Below are 18,488 nucleotides of genomic sequence, written 5' to 3' on the forward strand. Positions count from 1 at the left end.
TGGTAACAGGGGAAGGTGCTTGTGAACGGGGGAGTGGGGCTGCGAACGCAGGCGTGTCTGGGCGCAAAAACTGAGTTTTATGGGTGTGCATAATTAGCAAAGATGCGTCATTGTACACGTCATCTGGTTGTATTTTACACTGAAGTGCTCGCAGTGCTTGTGGTAGGGTGTAGTCAACCACAAGCGCTGCGTTCGCTTCTGATGGTCCTAGATGTACTGATGGTTGCAGACACTTGCTGGAGATGACGTGCGCTAGTGGGCGTCTTAAGACGCGCTGATGGGCGTCTACATACACAAAGTGATCGCACGCCAAGACATAGTGGGCATACTTATGCCTTGTCATGCCGTCACTTAGCCGAATTTGCATACGCTGGGAGCGAGCGAACGCATCTAGCGACCGGGTCTGAATTAGGCCCCAAGTCCCTTTGATCACACTACACAGGTACAGTATAGCCGGGTATGGTCACTAACTTCCATGACAGATCCTGATGTATGAATGCTCTGTGATTCAGTTACATTTTGCTGACGTTACTCAGCCTGTGATATTCTATGCGAATGAACCTGTTAAATTGCATCCGGCTGTTACTATCTCAGAGCCCGATATTATGCATTGTGCTGCGCAGGGATTTCTGAACCTGTCTCATCAATTTCCACCGAGATGATAGAGATTTGCTATTTTTATTAAACTATAGCCCCCTGTACCAGCTGGGAGTAGAAAAATCTATCGCAGCATAAGGGCCTCTCGTTTCCTACATCTTGCGGATGTCATCCACCAACAAACTGAATAAGAAGAAGGAATTAAGAAAAAGCCGAGGCGCCCAATGCGTGCAGTATTTAAGCATGTGGAAAGTGTATTCTAGTGTCTGTGTTATATCTGGTTATAGTCAGTGGGCATTATTGTCACAACAGTAGGACTGAGCAGGCTTCAAGGAGCCCCGGTATTCAGTGTTCTATGTTCTACCAGACTCCACAACAGATCAAACATCGTATATCGTGCAGTTTTCAGTAAAGGTCTGCGCCCCGGAAACCGCCATTCCACAAGTTACGCATCGGTCATCTGAGCTGTATTGTTGTTACCTATAGATTTATAGGAGACCAAATTCCATTTTCTTATCAGTAATAACATCTTTGATAAAGATAATTAACCGTCCATAAAAATGTCAAAAGCTCTTATCTGGCCACCTAACGCCCTAATGCTGGGTACAATTGAACGGCCGATATATATTGTGTGCGCCTGACCAATGTGTACAGACATATCGTCTGTACACACTGGTCAAAGGCACACAATATATATCGGCCGTTCAATTGTACCCAGCATTAGGGCTGTCTGTGAACGTCTTTCACAGACATATCACGTCAGCTGTGCAGCACAGCCGATGACAGATAGATCTCTGCAGATCGTGCGGTGTGTACGGGCGGTCAGCCGAATGTCCGTACACTTGCTGCAGAGGTGCCGCCGGTGACTGACATCATAAGTGGGCGGGCACATGTAAATGCCCGCCCAGTTGTGAAGTCAGGCACGACACATCAGGCTGATGATTGGTAAGCGCATACACACCTGCCAATCGTCAGGTAGGACAGCAGGTGGGCCAGACGGCCAATCCCTCGTCCTAATGTGTACCCAGCTTAACACAAAGGCTTCATTTAGGATTGTCCTTTCCCAAAGAAAAGATCACCCAATGAAATGACAATAGACAAGGACCACGCCCATTTGCGGTCTTCGCCATGAGAATGTTACACGTAAATGGGTAACGGTCACTACATCCCAGAGTCCTCTCATACACAACTTGCTTTAATGGAGCGAAGAGTGTATACACGTATATAAAACTGCACAGCTCCCAAACAGAAATCATTAAAAAGAGGATAAAAAACAGATTCTCAGTATAATCGCTTTCTGGTCCAGACCCGAACGTGGTACGAAATTGTGTCTTGATTTTGCCAATAGCATTCAAGGCTGTAAACATTTTTTTTTAAAACACTCATTTCCCAATGTTTACATAAAATTTTAAACAACAAAATAGTATTAACTTTTTTTGTTTTTTAATTGAATTTGCAAACTACTATTGTGATCTAAGGGCCTGATTCAGAGCCGGACGCTCTGAACGAGCGCCCGCTCTGAATCAGGGCGTTTTTTTTTTGGTGTGTCCTCCTGGACGCTCGCATAGCTGTGGGTTACCACCCACAGCTTATGCGAGCGTCCATGATGATGGTCGCGATGGTCAAGACCATCGCGACCATCGGGCTTGTGACCAGACCCTGCGGTAGGGTCTCGCTGCCGCAAGCCCTGGAGTGATTTTGGCTCTATCAGGGCCAAAATCACTTCCCACTGACATCACTAGTGATGTCAGTGGGGTCGGACCCAGATGGTATGGGAACGCCTCCGTCTGGGCAGCCACGCCCTGGCACGCCCACCAAAGGGGGCGTGCTGTCACTCACCATCGACAGCACGCCCCCTTTGGTGCGAGACCCCGAGCAACGGCTTCCCCGTCGCTCGCCAGGGTACCATCGACCCACTTGCGAGCGGGTCTGAATGAGACCCTGAGTTCGCATTCAAGGTCTGCAATTGAAAAAAAAAATAAATTAGCGCAAGTTCGAATTTATCTTAATGGCTTCCCATAACACATTAGCACCGAATTAGCCACTATGATGTTTTCAGATCCGAACATAACCGAGTAAAATCGAACAGCTCATCTCTAATTTAAACTAGTACATGTTCCAACCTTCCAGACTTTAACTCAATATTTTAAATGAATTCTAGTCAGAAACGTTTTCATTTCTAAGAAACATGAATTTTTTTTGTACAGATTCGAACAATCACTTTGAGAAACGGTCGCAGCATAGAAGGGTCTACATTTAACAAATAAAACCTTAATTTCACCAAACGCTGGCTTACAAACACGAGCAGTCCAACCCAGTACCCCTCAGTGTGCCCGGACGCTACTTACTGTTCTGAATGGTGATCTTGCGTTGTCTGTAATCCAGGCCCAGTACAGGCTCATTCTGGCCCCGTTTCTGGATGACGATACGCACGTTTCGCTGGTTGTCATTACAGTCAATGGAAGGGTCTTGTCCCAAACCGATGGCCGCCTGATACGCTGCAGAGATAAAGGAATATGGCAAGATGTTTGTTTGTGGGTTTTCACATCTGTATATCTAGAGATAACACTTTATAGATGTGTACATGTACTAGGGAATATAGATTATAAGCTCCACTGGGGCAGGGACGGAGGTGAATGGCGCTATATAATAACTGGTAATAAATAAATAGTACCTAAAGACAAAAAAACAAAGTATGAAAATGAGAGAGTTTAAGAACTGTTTCCATTGGTGGGCGGCATGCATTAGGGCCGGGTTTGCCAACCTGTTGCTCTCCAGCTGTTGTGAAACTTCAAGTCCCAGCATGTCCTACCACAGTTTTGCGATTATAGAATGCTAAAACTGTTGTAGGGCATGCTGGGACTTGTAGTTCCACCACAGCTGGATAGTCACAGGTTGACCAGGGCTTCATTAGGGAAAACTGCAACAAACAGCATTCTACTGAACAAGGCAGCCACCCAGGAGTGAGGTTATTGTAGAAAGTGGACCCTTTCACTCACCAAGTCCACACGTTTACTTACAGAAGGTGCTTTCTACTACACCGCCTTCCCAGCATAGGCCGGATTAAAGGGGCAGGGCGACAGGGATGGTCGTCCCAGGGCCCCCACACACACAGGAGCCCCCACCACTAGCGCACGCAGCCCTACGCCGGCCTACGTCAAGATTTCTATGGCAGGTTGCAATGCAGCTGCTTCTGGGCAGTCTACACGCAGAGAGGACCAGGGCACAGTGCAGTCAGGCTCAGCACTGCAGTGCACTACTGGGTAATAACTCCCAACAGTCTCTGCAGTGGGGTCAGAGGAGGATTTGCTGAGCTCTGATTGGAGGAGCCCATCACATGCTCCTCTGACCCAGCAGCAGCGCAGCCTCATGGGTGTGACAGTGTGACTCATTGTGAAGCTGTGACTGCTGCCTGAGGCTGCTGCTGGTGAGTACACTCTGTGTGGGCACTACAGGTGGCATAATGTGAGGGTTCTACAGGTGGCATAGCGTGGGCAGCACTACAGTTTGGTATAATGTGGGGTCATTACAGTGTGACAATGTGGGGGGTACTATAGTGTAGTAAAATGTAGATGCACTACACTGTGGCATAATGTGTGCGTACTACAGGTGGTATAATGTGGGAGGCATTATAGTGTGGTATAATGTAGATGCACTACACTGTGGCATAATATGGGGGGCACTACAGTGTGGCAAAATGTTAGTATAAGTGTAGTGATCTCATTCACCCACAACTGACCAGCACTCCAAAGGTTACTGGGTGGCTCACCACTACCTCCCTGACCGCTCCATACTCGAGAGAGAGAGATCGAGAGATATGAGATACTGTAGATCAGGGGTCTTCAAACTTGGCCCTGCAGATGCTGTGGAACTACACATCCCAGCATGCACTGCACATAGTTTTAGCATGCTGTTATATCAAAAAGGTGGCAGTGCATGCTGGGATGTGTAGTTCCACAGCAGCTGGAGGGCCAAGTTTGAAGACCCCTACTGTAGATAGATCTCTCTATCTATCTGAGATACCCCCCCCTCCAGTGACTGGCCACACCCCTTTGTGGGCCTCTATTATTGCATTCCCCTGTGGGCCCATCATGATCCAGTCCACCACTGGTTATTGTATATACAGTATGAATGTGTGTACACATGTGTGTGTATATATTATATATATATATATATATATATATATATATATATATATATATATATATATATATATATATATATATGTTAGTGTGTTTATACTGTGTATGTATGTGTTACTGTGTTAGTGTGTGTATATATATATGTGTATATATATATATATATATATATATATATATATATATATATATATATGTGTGTTAATGTGTGTATACTGTGTATGTGTATTCAATATGAAACATTAACTTCACTGTCGAAGTTAACGTTTCATATCGGAGTTTTTACCTGCGTTAAAGTATCGGGCGCGCTCCCGCTTATCCCCGTATTCAATATAAAATTAACGAAAACGGGAAACTCCGAAGTTGGATTTGCGTAAAGTTACGAATTTTTCCTTTAAAAAATTGTAAGACCTCCCTAAAGTTGTAAAAACATGGGGGAACACTATGGGTACCCCCGTTTTAGCCTTTAATTGAAAGTCGGGGATTTAAATAGCCGCAGCAGGTGTTTTTTTCCGGACATTGAAGAAGTGACGCAGAAGAGCACTTAGGTTATTTTTTTCGTTTTTTTTAAGTGGTCCCATCAAATTTGGGGTAAATGAAAATGGGTGCTAGCATATTTTTAAGTCCCAAAAGTCAGTTTTTAAAAATTCTGTATTTGTGCACCTGTCGCTATAAATCTATTCTAGAATACACCTGCCGCTAATAATCTATTCTAGAATACACCTGCCGCATACTTACAGAATAGCCCTGAACCTATTTCCCTATTGTTAATCAATTTTTTCCCATTTTTTTTTTCACCCCAATTTTTAAATACATTTTTTGGGGTGTCATTTTTTTTTTTAACTTTTTTTGACACAGTTCTTTTTTAAATGTCATTCCCAGGGGTGCAGGCTAATTTTTTTAAGCCTGCACCCCTAAACCCCAATTCTGCACTTTTTTTCGACACCTATTCAATGGTGAAAAGTTATCCCCGTTTTTTATCAAAGACTTTTCAAAACTGCGATAAGTCTCTGAAATTGAATACGGTGTAAAAGTAAAACCTGCGATAATGACGTCATACCTCCGATATTAATGCAAAAACGGACTTATCGCTCCCATATTGAATACCCCTGTATATGTGTGTTCTAGTGTGTTTGTTATATATACACGTTTGCTAATATATATATATATATATATATATATATATATATATATATATATATATATATATATAGTGTGTGTTTATAATTTATCAACACCCAAACCCAGAAAATCCTATATTTGCCCCTGCTCAGGTGTGACCCTGCTCCTAGATGGGGGCTGAGCTGCTGCGGTTCTGTGTTGTGAATGCAACAGCACAGTCAGAGCTGCCGCATAGAGCGCAGGCGGGGGTAGGCTCCCTGTGGCGGCAGGGAAGGGGGGGGGTCCCCACAACTTAGTTGCCCCAGGGCCCCCACAAGCCTGAATCCAGCCCTGACTACAAGTATCTCAAACGTGACGTGTTCTCATTAAAAAAGTGGGGAGGGGGAAGAAAAATATGAGATATGGTAAGAACACCTTTGTTATCTCTGGGCCTGATTTAGAGCCGGACGCTCTGACCAGAGCGCTCGCTCTGAATCGGAGCCGGCCTACCTAAAATTGGAGTGGCCTCCTGGCCGCTCGCATAGCTGTGGGTGACCACCCAGAGCTTATGCAAGCGGCCAAAAAGATGGTCGCGATGGTCAAGACCATCGGGCTTGCGACGAGACCCTTGTGGTAGGGTCTCGTCTGCCGCAAGCCCGGAGTGCTTTTGGTTCTATCAGAGCCAAAAACACTCCCACTGACATCACTAGTGATGTCAGTGGGGCCGGACCCAATCACCATCGACAGCACGCCACCTTTGGTGCGAGACCCCGAGCGACAGCACGCCACCTTTGGTGCGAGACCCCGAGCGACAGCTTCCGCATCGCTCGCCGGGTCTCGCGCATGCGCACAACAGAGGCGCCTCTGTCGTGCGCATGTGCATTTGGGTAACATCGACCCGCTTGCGAGCGTACAGCGCTCGCGAGCGGGTCTGAATGAGACCCTCTATTTCTACGAAGTCCATAGGGTTCCACAGGATACCTTGGGGTATAGGTGATGACATCAGGAATCGGGCACCATAGAGTTAAGTTTTCAGCCTCCCAGGATGCACTAGGGTCCCCCTCCTATAGCCCGCCCCCGAGCCAAGGCATCTCAGTTACGTACTAAGCCATAGGCCGGAGGAGGAGTAGGAAGAGAGAGAAGAAAGATCTGGACACACATAAGAATCACATTCTCACCAGAGGGAGACGGAAAAACCGGTGACCAGAGCAAAGCCCATCTGCAGCACAAGTGCGACAGTGCGGGAGTCCTGTGGAACCCTATGGACTTCGTAGAAATAGAGATAACAAAGGTAAGTTCTTACCATATCTCATATTTTCTACATCAGGGTCCATAGGGTATCCACAGGATACCTTGGGGATGTCCCAAAGCAGTATCCTTTAAGGGTGGGGACGCTCCTGTGCTGAAAGGAGAATCCGCCGCCAGAAGGAAGCATCCTGAGAGGCAAAGGTGTCAAACGCGTAATACCTCACAAAGGTATGGACAGAGGACCACGTGGCAGCCTTGCAGATCTGGACTGCAGATGCACCACGTCGAGCCGCCCACGAAGGACCCACAGACCTAGTGGAATGTGCCCTCACAGAGGAAGGAACCGGAAGGGCCTTCATGAAGATAAGCTTCTGAAAAAGCCATACGAATCCAACCTGCCAAAGTTTGCTTTGAAGCAGGCCAACCCTTCTTACGGAAGCCATAGAGGACAAACAAGGCGTCCGACTTCCTAAAAGAAGAAGTGCGGTCAACATAAATCCTTAAGTCCCGCACAACATCCAAAGCGGCCTCACCCACTGAAAGATCAGGTGAGTTAAAAGCCGGCACAACAATTTCTTCGTTGATGTGGAAACTTGAAAAAACTTTCGGAAGGAATCCAGGACGAGTGCGCAGCACCGCCCTGTTCCTATGAAAAATCAGAAAAGGGGGTCTACAGGAGAGAGCCCCTAAGTCAGAAACACGTCTGGCCGAAGCAATGGCCAGAAGGAATATTGTTTTAGCTGTAAGCCATTTAAGGTCCACTGAGCCCAGTGGTTCAAACGGCGGTCCCTGGAGAGCTCTCAGGACCACAGCCAAATCCCAAGGAGCCACCGGTGGAACAAAAGGTGGCTGAATGAAAAGAACACCTTGCATAAAAGGTGCGCACATCAGGGAGCGCAGCAATCCTACGATGGAACCAGACTGACAGGGCAGACACCTGCACTTTCAGGGAAGCAAGGCGAAGCCCATGGTCTAGCCCCGCCTGTAGGAAAGCCCACACTCTAGACAGACGGAACTCCCGAGGAACATAACCTCTCGGTCGACACCACTGGAAGAACATATGCCACACACGATGGTATATCCTTGCAGAGGATGGCTTCCGAGCTCTTAGCATGGTTTGCACCACAGAGCTGGAAAACCCCCTGGACCTTAACATGGCCGTCTCAACAGCCACGCCGTCAAAGACAGCCGAGCCAAGTCCGGGTGAAGACAAGGACCCTGTAATAGCAGGTGCGGTCGTAGCGGCAACCGCAGAGGAATGTCCACAGACAGACTCTGAAGGTCCGAGAACCAGTGCTGCCTGGGCCACTAGGGAGCTATCAACAGGAGTGTAACCCCTTCCTGTTTGAATTTCCGGATTACCCGCGGAAGAAGGGAAAACGGAGGAAAGAGATAAGCAAACTGGAACGTCCACTGGACGGACAGAGCATCCACCAGAGACGCCTTTTCGTCTCTTGTTCGAGACCCGTACACCGGCAACTTGTTGTGCCGTGACGCCATGAGGTCTATCTCTGGAAGACCCCACCTGTCCACCAGAAGTTGAAAGACATCCTGGTGCAAGACCATTCACCCGGATGTACGTCCTGCCGACTGAGATAATCTGCTTCCCAGTTGAGGACTCCCGGGATGAATACTGCGGATATAGCTGGGAGATTGCGCTCTGCCCAGACCAGGATGCGGGACACCTCTGCGAGTGCCGCCCAACTTCGGGTTCCTCCTTGTTGATTTATGTAGGCCACGGTGGTGGCGTTGTCCGACTGGACCTGCATGGGGTGACCCTGGGGAAACCGATGTGCCTGCTGGAGAGCATTGAAAACCGCGCGGAGTTCCAAGATGTTTATTGGAAACTCCTTACCTGCCCTGGAACAAGTGTGGACCCGTGACAGCTCCCCAGCCCCGAAGACTGGCATCCGTTGTTAACAGGACCCAGTTCGCCACCCAAAATGGGCGACCTTTGTTGAGGTGGGTTCGTCTGCAACCAACAGGCTAGAGACAGGCGAACCTTCGGAGTGAGCACCATCGTCTGGGACTTTAGACTCTGAGGCAGTCCATTCCATTTGGACAGGATCAATTGCTGCAGAGGTCAGGAGTAAAACTGGGCATATTCCACCATGTCGAATACTGACACCATGGAGCCCAGCAACCTCATTGCCGTGTGCAGAGACACTCGGTGACACTGTAGACAACTGCGCACCCTCAACTGCAAAGCAGAGATCTTTTCGCCCGTCACAAAGATCCGCTGCTATCTGGAGTCCAACAAGGCTCCGAGGTGCAGAATTCTCTGAGACGGGATCAGGGTGGACTTTTGCCAGTTTATCAACCAGCCGTGACGTTGCAGCACTGCAATAGTCAGGTCCAAATGGCGCAGAAGGAGCTCTGGAGATCCTGCCACCAACAGAAGGTCGTCCAGTTACGGTAACATGCGGACTCCCTGCATCCGCAGGTGAGCCGCCATGACCTTGGTGAACACTCGTGGTGCTGTTGCCAGGCCAAAAGGTAGCGCCGGAACTGGAAGTGATCGTTGCAAATTGCAAACCTGAGGAACTGCTGATGGCGCAAAAGAATAGGGACATGCAGGAAAGCTTCCTGGATGTCCAATGACACCATGTAATCCCCAGGTTCCAGCACCAGAATGATGGACCGTAGGGTCTCCATCTGAAACCGAGGCACCCTCAAGGACTTGTTGAGGGCCTTGAGGTTGAGTATAGGACGGTACGACCCATTGGGTTTCTGCACCAAAAATAGATTGGAATAGAAACCCTGGCCCCTCTGGGAGAATGGAACAAGCACTATAACTCCAGCCTGGAGCATAGTGTGCAAAACCTTCCGCAGTTCCAAGGCTTTGTTCTGGTCTAATGGAAGGCCTGTGGTGAAGAACCGGGATGGGGGCCTGTGCCGAAAGGAGAGGGCATACCCGTGAGAATCCACCTCGTGAACCCAATTGTCTGTCGTGGTTATCGACCAACACTGGGCGAACTGAAGCAGGCGACCTCCCACTTTGGGATCCCCCAACGGGAGGCCCGGACAGTCAGGCCGCAGGTTTGTCATCTGACTTAGGGGCCAGACGTCTGGCACTCCAGGCCTGTTTCCTGGGCTTGGCAGATTTCTTGGGCCCAGCCTGATGGGGAAAAGACTGTGCTTTAGGCCTACCCTGGGCCCTGTAAGGCCGAAAGGACGACGTACCAGAACTTGAAGAGACCGCAGCAGACGGGAGACATGCAGATTTGGCTGCTGCCAACGTAGCTACAATTTTGTCCAGATCCGGACCAAATAGGACTTCTCCATTGAAAGGCAAAGCTTCTAAGCCCTTTTTGGAATCAGCGTCCGCTTTCCAAGATCGCAACCATAAGGTGCAACGAGCACCAACAGCTGCAGAAGAAATCCTAGAGGTGAGGATACTGATATCCAAGGCCGCTTCATTGATGTAAGTGGCCGAATCCCGGAGATTGCCCACCAACTCAGCCTGTTCAGCCGAACACTCAGAGTCCAAAGACGCCTCCAAACTATCAGCCCAGCGGTCCATAGCTCTGGCTACCCAACACACGGCCATAGCCGGTCTGGACACCCCCCCCCCCCCCACAAGGGAATAAATAGACTTTAGGCAGATTTCCACCTTGCGGTCCGTAGCATCCTTCAAGGAGGACGTGGAAGGCATGGGCAAAGTGGCACTTCGGACTAGTCACATGAGAATCCACCTGTGGCGGGGATTCCCACTTAGAAAAATAATTGTCAGCAAACAGATAAGCCACAGCTAAGCACCTCTGAGGCTGATACCGTTTTCCGGGATGTTTCCACGCCTCCTCTAAATGGTCTACTAACTGACCCGAAAGAGGAAACACTGTGGCGTCACCCTTAATATCCTTAAAAAAGGCATATTTGGACTTGGACACCGGAGGATCATCATCCTCAATGACTAAAGCCGTGCGGACTGCCCAAATAAGGCCAGGAATATAAACTTTGGACTTAGCGTCCGACTCTTTAGTACGGACAGGTTCTTGGTCAGATAGATCCAGAATCTCCCCATCATCGGATGTCACGTCGTCATCCTCATAAGGAGCAGACAGAGACGCCACCAGCCGCTTATGCGGCCGCAACACAGACTACCCTTGTAACACATCCGACAAATGCTGTACCAAATTTGTCAGTGAATTAACCCACGCAGGCTCCTGTGAAACCTGGGGAGGGGAAATAGGGAGACTGTGGGGTACCATCAGTTGTCTCGGAAATCCCTGCATGGGTGACGACACCACTGACTGCTGGGACAATCCCATCTGGGAAAACGCAGGTGGCGGAGCTAACTGGCCCACTAAGGTTGTAAGCGCCTTAGCGAAACAAGCCCAGGGAGGTTCCTGTACTGGAGCTGTGACAGTAAATAACACTGCCGACATAGTCCCTCCGCGTTACCCTCCCCCTCCGCTATTGGTACATTGCACTTAGTACACATAAGCTGGAGAGGAAATTCACTCTCAGACATGATGGTAAGTATGTGACCCCTCTCACTGATACTTGTTAGTATAGTGGGAGAACCGCCCTGCAATCACTGCACCGCAAGGGCTTTAGCAAAGGAAGAGCAGGGACAGTAAAATGGCTGACAGTAGAAAGTGAAAGTACAGGCAGCAGACGCTAGCAGAAGTCACATACAATGCAGAAGATATTAATCTCTGCACTATCAGCGCTGTTGCTCAACTACACAGAGTCTGGTAGGACACAGCACTGCATACACTGACCTTAGCCAATGGAGGAGAGGTATGCCGGGGGACCCAGACCGCAATGCCACCGATCAGCAGCTCCAGCAGCGTTTACCATGCAAAGATGGCCACCGAGGATCAGAGAGGAGGCCGGCCTGGGGGAGGAGCGCTGCCACAGGACCAATCGGCAGCGCAGAGAGGGCTGTGTGCAGCGGGGGAGGCGCCGGCTGTGCACAGGGAAGGCGCACTCCCCTAGCATGCAATTAACCCCTGGGACGCCGCAGCGCTTGCCGCTCAGCTGCGGCCCGCTGTCCCAGGGGGATAGTGGAAGCGCAGGTTAGTACCTGGCTCCACGCTGCAGCCAGTCCCCAGGGAGCCCCCTGCCTGGGGACTGAGGACCAGGTGTTCAGCAGGGACCCACCGCGGGACCCCCGCTGCTTACCTGCTGCCCTTGAATCCGGCCATGGTCCGAAACATCTGGGGTCACCGCTAGCCGTGACCTCAGATTCTTACCAGCATCCCCGGATCAGTACCGGCTTTCTGGTACTGGCGTGGTGTAGGGGAGACATCATGGACGTCAGCAGTGACTGTCCATGCTGTACTCCCAGATGTGCAGCCACAGCTGCCTTGATAAAAACTTCAGGGGCTATTTGCATCCCTCCTCTACACATGTGCTCCGACTCCGAGCCGGGCACCAACGAAACTGAGATACCTTGGCTCGGGGGCGGGGTATAGGAGGGGGACCCTAGTGCATCCTGGGAGGCTGAAAACTTAACTCTATGGTGCCTGATGTCATCACCTATACCCCAAGGTATCCTGTGGATACCCTATGGACCCTGATGTAGAAAATATGGGCTAAATGTAGGGCTTTCAGGACTGCAACTCTGAAGTTCTATATAATATAACAGCAGCTCTCACCTACAGTCTTCAATTCATACTTACTGACATTCTGTGACATATTCGGGGGACGGGGACGGATTGTATACGTCTTTACGCGTTCCCACACCCGGAAAAAGGTAGCGCTTCGCGGGTCCGTGAGCAGGGGTGGGGCTAAATGATGTGATTTGCGTCCCTTTAGCCCCGCCCCCTACTTGCGGACCTGAAAAATTCCCTGTAAAATCTCCCCATCCTGCCCACTTCAGTAGGAAGATATACCTACTCTTCCGGGGGTGCGGGGGGCTAACCGAAAAAACGGGAGATCCCCCGCGACTTCCGGGAGAGTAGGCATGCATGCTTCAAGTGCCACCAACAGGTCATGTTTTGTGGGTTTCGGCAATTAACCCACCTGCTTCCACAGGCAGAAATCCTGAAAACTGGGAAGAATTGAGGGTTGAGGCTGAGAACCACAGTAATCTCCCCCCTAACATGATAACGGATGCTGCAGCGGTCTACAGGCAGCATTCTGTAGGGATGCTGTATGCAGCGTCTACAAAAGGCTAGGAGGGGTCTCTGTAGCCAAGGCAGCACTGTACAGCACCTATAGACTTGACCGCAGGTGAGATCCATGCATATAATAAGAGACAATCTGCCTTCACCCCCAATGAAATAACTTTTCACTGTTTACTCTAGAAGGCAGATTATTACTGAGAAGAGAACTTACCGGCTGAGTAGTAATCGAAGATGGGGTCTTTGCAGAAGGACTTGTAAAGCCAGCTGACGGATATGTCCTGGACCTGCGCCGAGGTGCTGTAATCGCACTTGAGAATGATGGTGGAGAATAACATGGTGGATCGCTGGGTGTCCTGCACAATGACTTGTAGACTCCGGCATCCTGAAACACAAAAGAAAGGTAACAGGTATCAGCATTGTATCATGCAAGAATCCATCAGGCCAAACAATGACGTGTGATACAATGGTGTAATAAGAACATTTACTGCAGCCCCCAGCAACGAGAGATTATCTAAAGGCGGATAGAGAATGGATTGCTATATCGGTTATAGTACATCATTGTACCACATTATCCAGTGCCTGCTATGGTCTCCTATCAGTGCATTACAGGTGGGTAACGGACCAGTGCGGCCCTCGGTAGCAGGCTAAGAGCAGAGCATGGAGACGCCGGGCTCAAACTAAAGACAGCCGGAGGGAGGGATAGGTTTTGTGCTTATCTGGTTGTCACAATAGAGAGATGCAGAAGTCCTGGATGCAAGATGTTTATTTGCTCCTGTAAAAGGTCTATAAAGAGGCCGTTTATCGCTAGTCTATGGTACTCGGGTTATTGCATCTTACAGATGTTCTGAGACGTTCAGCTGTTACACAGATTGCAGCTCTCAGAGCCTTCTATGTATACAGCTCTGACACAGAACACGGCAGGCGGGAAACTAGCCCCCGGCACTGTGTCCAATCCAGCTGAAAGCAATATGGTGCCCACACGCAGCCAGCTGAAGTGGTGTAACGTGTTTGCCAGTGAACAGGGGGAAGTGTCCTACTACCCTTTGTGTGGCTGTCATGGAAGAAAGTCCAGCTTTAGCCTCTTCCAGGTGCCTGGAATTCTAATACCTCTTTTCCACCCGATGCCCGGGTCACACATGGGATTATGGTCAAGCGCCCATCCCCGGTGTGACCCGGCTGAGACCCCATACAGACAGGCGGACCAAGCCTGGCACTAATGCAGGGTCAATGACAGGACCGGCTCTTCCTATGCAGAGAATGGGATCTGGGTTACCCGTTCTCCCTGCTTCACGAGTAGACTTCAACACTCGTTCAACCCTTCTCGTGACCAGGGTTGAAATGGCGGCTCACTTGACTCGGCTTATTTCAACCTGGCCCTTTCACACTGCACATAACCCGGGTTGCTGCGCGCTCACGTGCAATATTCTGGATTATTGCTGGCAGCGGAAAAGGGGTATAAAAGGGAGGAGAGGGTGTACTTTCTCAACGGGGCAGATTTATCATAAACCACATTTTTAATGTGGATGCGAAATATTTTTCATGAAAATTCGCAAGCTGAATAGGATAATAATTTTCCTTTAGGACTAATTTAAAAATAAAATCATTGGTAATTTTAACATAATAATCCCTTAATTTTATTTACATTTTTTTAACAATAACGTCACTAGTATTTTAAGAGTGCAATCTGTACAGCACCATAAATGTACAGTATAACAGGAGTCTTGGAGCAGGACAGAAGTAACAAGGCAGCCAGCCTGTTTGGCCGCACTGCATAGCTAGGGTAGTGTACTGTATATGTGTTAGTACTCACCGGCATGTGAGCAGTAAAACGTGGCTGGAATATGAGATGAAGGTAAAACCTCAGTACAGTAGCGGTGTTTGCACAGGGATGTAGTCGGCATCCCTGTGTGCGAGATGCCGACGGTCGGGATCCCGGCACCAGTATCTAGACCGTCGGCATCCCGAAGGTAAGTATCGGGGTGTTAGGGAGAGGTTAGGGTGCGGGGTTCAGGTTAGGCATTAGGGGGAAAGTTAGGCACCTGGGAGGGAGTGTTACGAGTAAGGCATTAGGGGGAGGTTAGGCTTAGGCACCGGGGGATGGTGTTAGGATTAGGGTGCGGGGAGGGGGAGGTTAGGGTTAGGCACTGAGGAGGGAGTATTAGGATTAGGGTGCGGGGAGGGGGAGGTTAGGCTTAGGCACTGGGGGGGGGGGTTAGGCATGGGGAAGGGAGTGTTACGATTAGGGTGCAGGGAGGGGGAGGTTAGGTTTAGGGTTTAGGCACTATGGGGGGGTGGGAGTGTTAGGATTAGGGTGCAGGGAGGGGGAGGTTAGGTTTAGGCACTGGGGGGGGGGGGGGGAGTGTTAGGATTAGGGTGCAGGGAGGGGGAGGTTAGGTTTAGGCACTGGGGGGGGAGGGAGTGTTAGGTTTAGGCACTAGGGGGGGGAGTGTTATGATTGGGGTGCAGGGTGGGGGAGGTTAGGTTTAGGCACTGGGGGGGGAGGAGTGTTAGGATTAGGGTGCAGGGAGGGGAGGTTAGGTTTAGGCACATGGGGGAGAGGTTAGGTTTAGGCACATGGGGGAGAGGTTAGGTTTAGGCACATGGGGGAGAGGTTAGGTTTAGGCACATGGGGGAGAGGTTAGGTTTAGGCACATGGGGGAGAGGTTAGGTTTAGGCACATGGGGGAGAGGTTAGGTTTAGGCACATGGGGGAGAGGTTAGGTTTAGGCACATGGGGGAGAGGTTAGGTTTAGGCACATGGGGGAGAGGTTAGGTTTAGGCACATGGGGGAGAGGTTAGGTTTAGGCACATGGGGGAGAGGTTAGGTTTAGGCACATGGGGGAGAGGTTAGGTTTAGGCACATGGGGGAGAGGTTAGGTTTAGGCACATGGGGGAGAGGTTAGGTTTAGGCACATGGGGGAGAGGTTAGGTTTAGGCACTGGAGAGGTTAGGTTTAGGCACTGGAGAGGTTAGGTTTAGGCACTGGAGAGGTTAGGTTTAGGCACTGGAGAGGTTAGGTTTAGGCACTGGAGAGGTTAGGTTTAGGCACTGGAGAGGTTAGGTTTAGGCACTGGAGAGGTTAGGTTTAGGCACTGGAGAGGTTAGGTTTAGGCACTGGAGAGGTTAGGTTTAGGCACTGGAGAGGTTAGGTTTAGGCACTGGAGAGGTTAGGTTTAGGCACTGGAGAGGGAGTATTAGGGTACGGGGAGGGGGAGGTTAGGCTTAGGCACTGGGGGGGGGGGTGGGAGCAGGAAAAGAGAGGTTAGGGACCGGGGAGGGAGTGTTACGATTAGGGTGCAGGGAGGGGGAGTTTAGGTTTAGGCACTGGGGGGGGGGGGAGGGGTTAGGGTTAGGCACCTGGGAGGGTGGGTTAGGGCAAGGATAAAAGAAAATACTTATGTGCGTTCCTATGGGTGTCAGGATTCTGGCTGTTGGGATGCCGCTGTCTGTATTCTGACCAGCGGCATCCCGACAGCCGGGATTTCATACCCAACCTGTTCGCACATACAGGTCGGACGCACCAGGGGATGTGGCAGAGTTAGACTTAAGCTGGGTACACACCTTTGCGATCACTCTTTCGATGCAATGCTTTGATTGACTTCACTCCCGATCGGAAGTCCCGACTGAGATACACGCGTACACACCTATACAATGATACAGACGAGCTTCGGCCCCGGCTGCCAAAATATCGTAAAAAGGAAAAAAAAATAAAAAAAATGATTGTACCACTCACAGAGGCGGCGCTGCTGCTGCTGCCGGTGTACAATCACAGGAGCGGTGGAAGGTGCGCACACTGAACTTTTGGTCCGATCTCGCCCGGTCCAATCGGATAAATATTAATCAGCAGACAAGATGCCATCCTTCAATTCGACCAGTTTTCATCCGACATAACATGATCGATGGTGCGTACACGCTCTTTCAATATCGAAACAACGGCCCAACACTGTATAGGTGTGTACCCAGCTTTAGCCACACCTTGTCCCGATACAGCCCTTAGTAGATGTTGTATTGTTGGTGTAAAGACATACACTGATGATAATGAGGACTGTGCCCCTATAGTCTCAGCTAGTCATCTCTAAATGCACTTTTAGCTGTTGCTTTTCCATTGACTGACGCCTCCCGCCCGGATTATATGACCAGACCTTCTAATTGCACTTTTATTTATCTATCTATCTATAATCAAATATCCTGACTGACTGACTCATCAGCACCCAGCTCAAACCCCTGGACCTAGAAACATGAAAATCGGGGAGTATATTCCTTCCATGACGTAGGTGCCCACTAAGGGATTTCTTCGAAATTCGTCTCTCAAGCTGGGTACACACTAGACGATATGTCGTCCGATCCGGCAGATCGGAGCAGCATATCTGGCACATCGTCTAGTGTGTACCTGCTATGTTGCTGACGATGTACGCTCCCGCATACATGCAGGTCTGACAGGCGATCTCATTAGCGCGGGCCATGCTGCCAAATGCAGCATGACCTCCCCGCCGTCATCAGCAAGTGTGTAAGCATTTGCAGATGCCGGCTGCCCCACCGGTTCCCATTGGTGACGAGGTTGGGCACACTAGACATTGTCTAGTGTGTGCTGGCCTTGAAGGGGGTGAAAGGGGCTAAAATGTTTCCTCCCCCTGTGTAATGTCCTGATTGACTCATCATGGCTGTAGCACAGTTCATATTCAAACACCAACTGTCACCCCAAGTGCTGCCTAACATCGCTGGCAGTTGGTGCGGTTCTCCTATTTGAATAGTGAGGGAGGGAATGTGTAAAAAGTGTTACAACACGGGGCCGGGGAAGGCAATGTGTAAAAACACGGGGCCGGGGAAGGCAATGTGTAAAAACACGGGGCCGGGGAAGGCAATGTGTAAAAACACGGGGCCGGGGAAGGCAATGTGTAAAAACACGGGGCCGGGGAAGGCAATGTGTAAAAACACGGGGCCGGGGAAGGCAATGTGTAAAAACACGGGGCCGGGGAAGGCAATGTGTAAAAACACGGGGCCGGGGAAGGCAATGTGTAAAAACACGGGGCCGGGGAAGGCAATGTGTAAAAACACGGGGCCGGGGAAGGCAATGTGTAAAAACACGGGGCCGGGGAAGGCAATGTGTAAAAACACGGGGCCGGGGAAGGCAATGTGTAAAAACACGGGGCCGGGGAAGGCAATGTGTAAAAACACGGGGCCGGGGAAGGCAATGTGTAAAAACACGGGGCCGGGGAAGGCAATGTGTAAAAACACGGGGCCGGGGAAGGCAATGTGTAAAAACACGGGGCCGGGGAAGGCAATGTGTAAAAACACGGGGCCGGGGAAGGCAATGTGTAAAAACACGG

The 18,488-nt window shown here is 50.0% G+C and overlaps 1 protein-coding gene across 3 annotated transcripts in view; it reads right to left on the reverse strand.

Moving 5' to 3' along the window:
* ILDR1 (immunoglobulin like domain containing receptor 1) overlaps positions 1 to 18,488 on the reverse strand; it is a 74,647-nt gene that overhangs the window by 21,816 nt on the left and 34,343 nt on the right. For all 3 annotated transcript variants that reach the window (XM_088444387.1, XM_088444389.1, XM_088444388.1), the window contains exons 2-3: positions 13,374 to 13,544; positions 2,946 to 3,095 (exon numbers count right to left, since the gene is read on the reverse strand). In XM_088444387.1, coding sequence (XP_088300513.1) covers positions 2,946 to 3,095; positions 13,374 to 13,544 — 321 coding nt within the window. The remainder of the gene's footprint in view (positions 1 to 2,945; positions 3,096 to 13,373; positions 13,545 to 18,488) is intronic.

This window comes from Taudactylus pleione, unplaced genomic scaffold (genome assembly GCF_031769625.1).
Source record: "Taudactylus pleione unplaced genomic scaffold, aTauple2 ptg000361l, whole genome shotgun sequence".
Classification (NCBI taxonomy): Eukaryota; Metazoa; Chordata; class Amphibia; order Anura; family Myobatrachidae; genus Taudactylus; species Taudactylus pleione.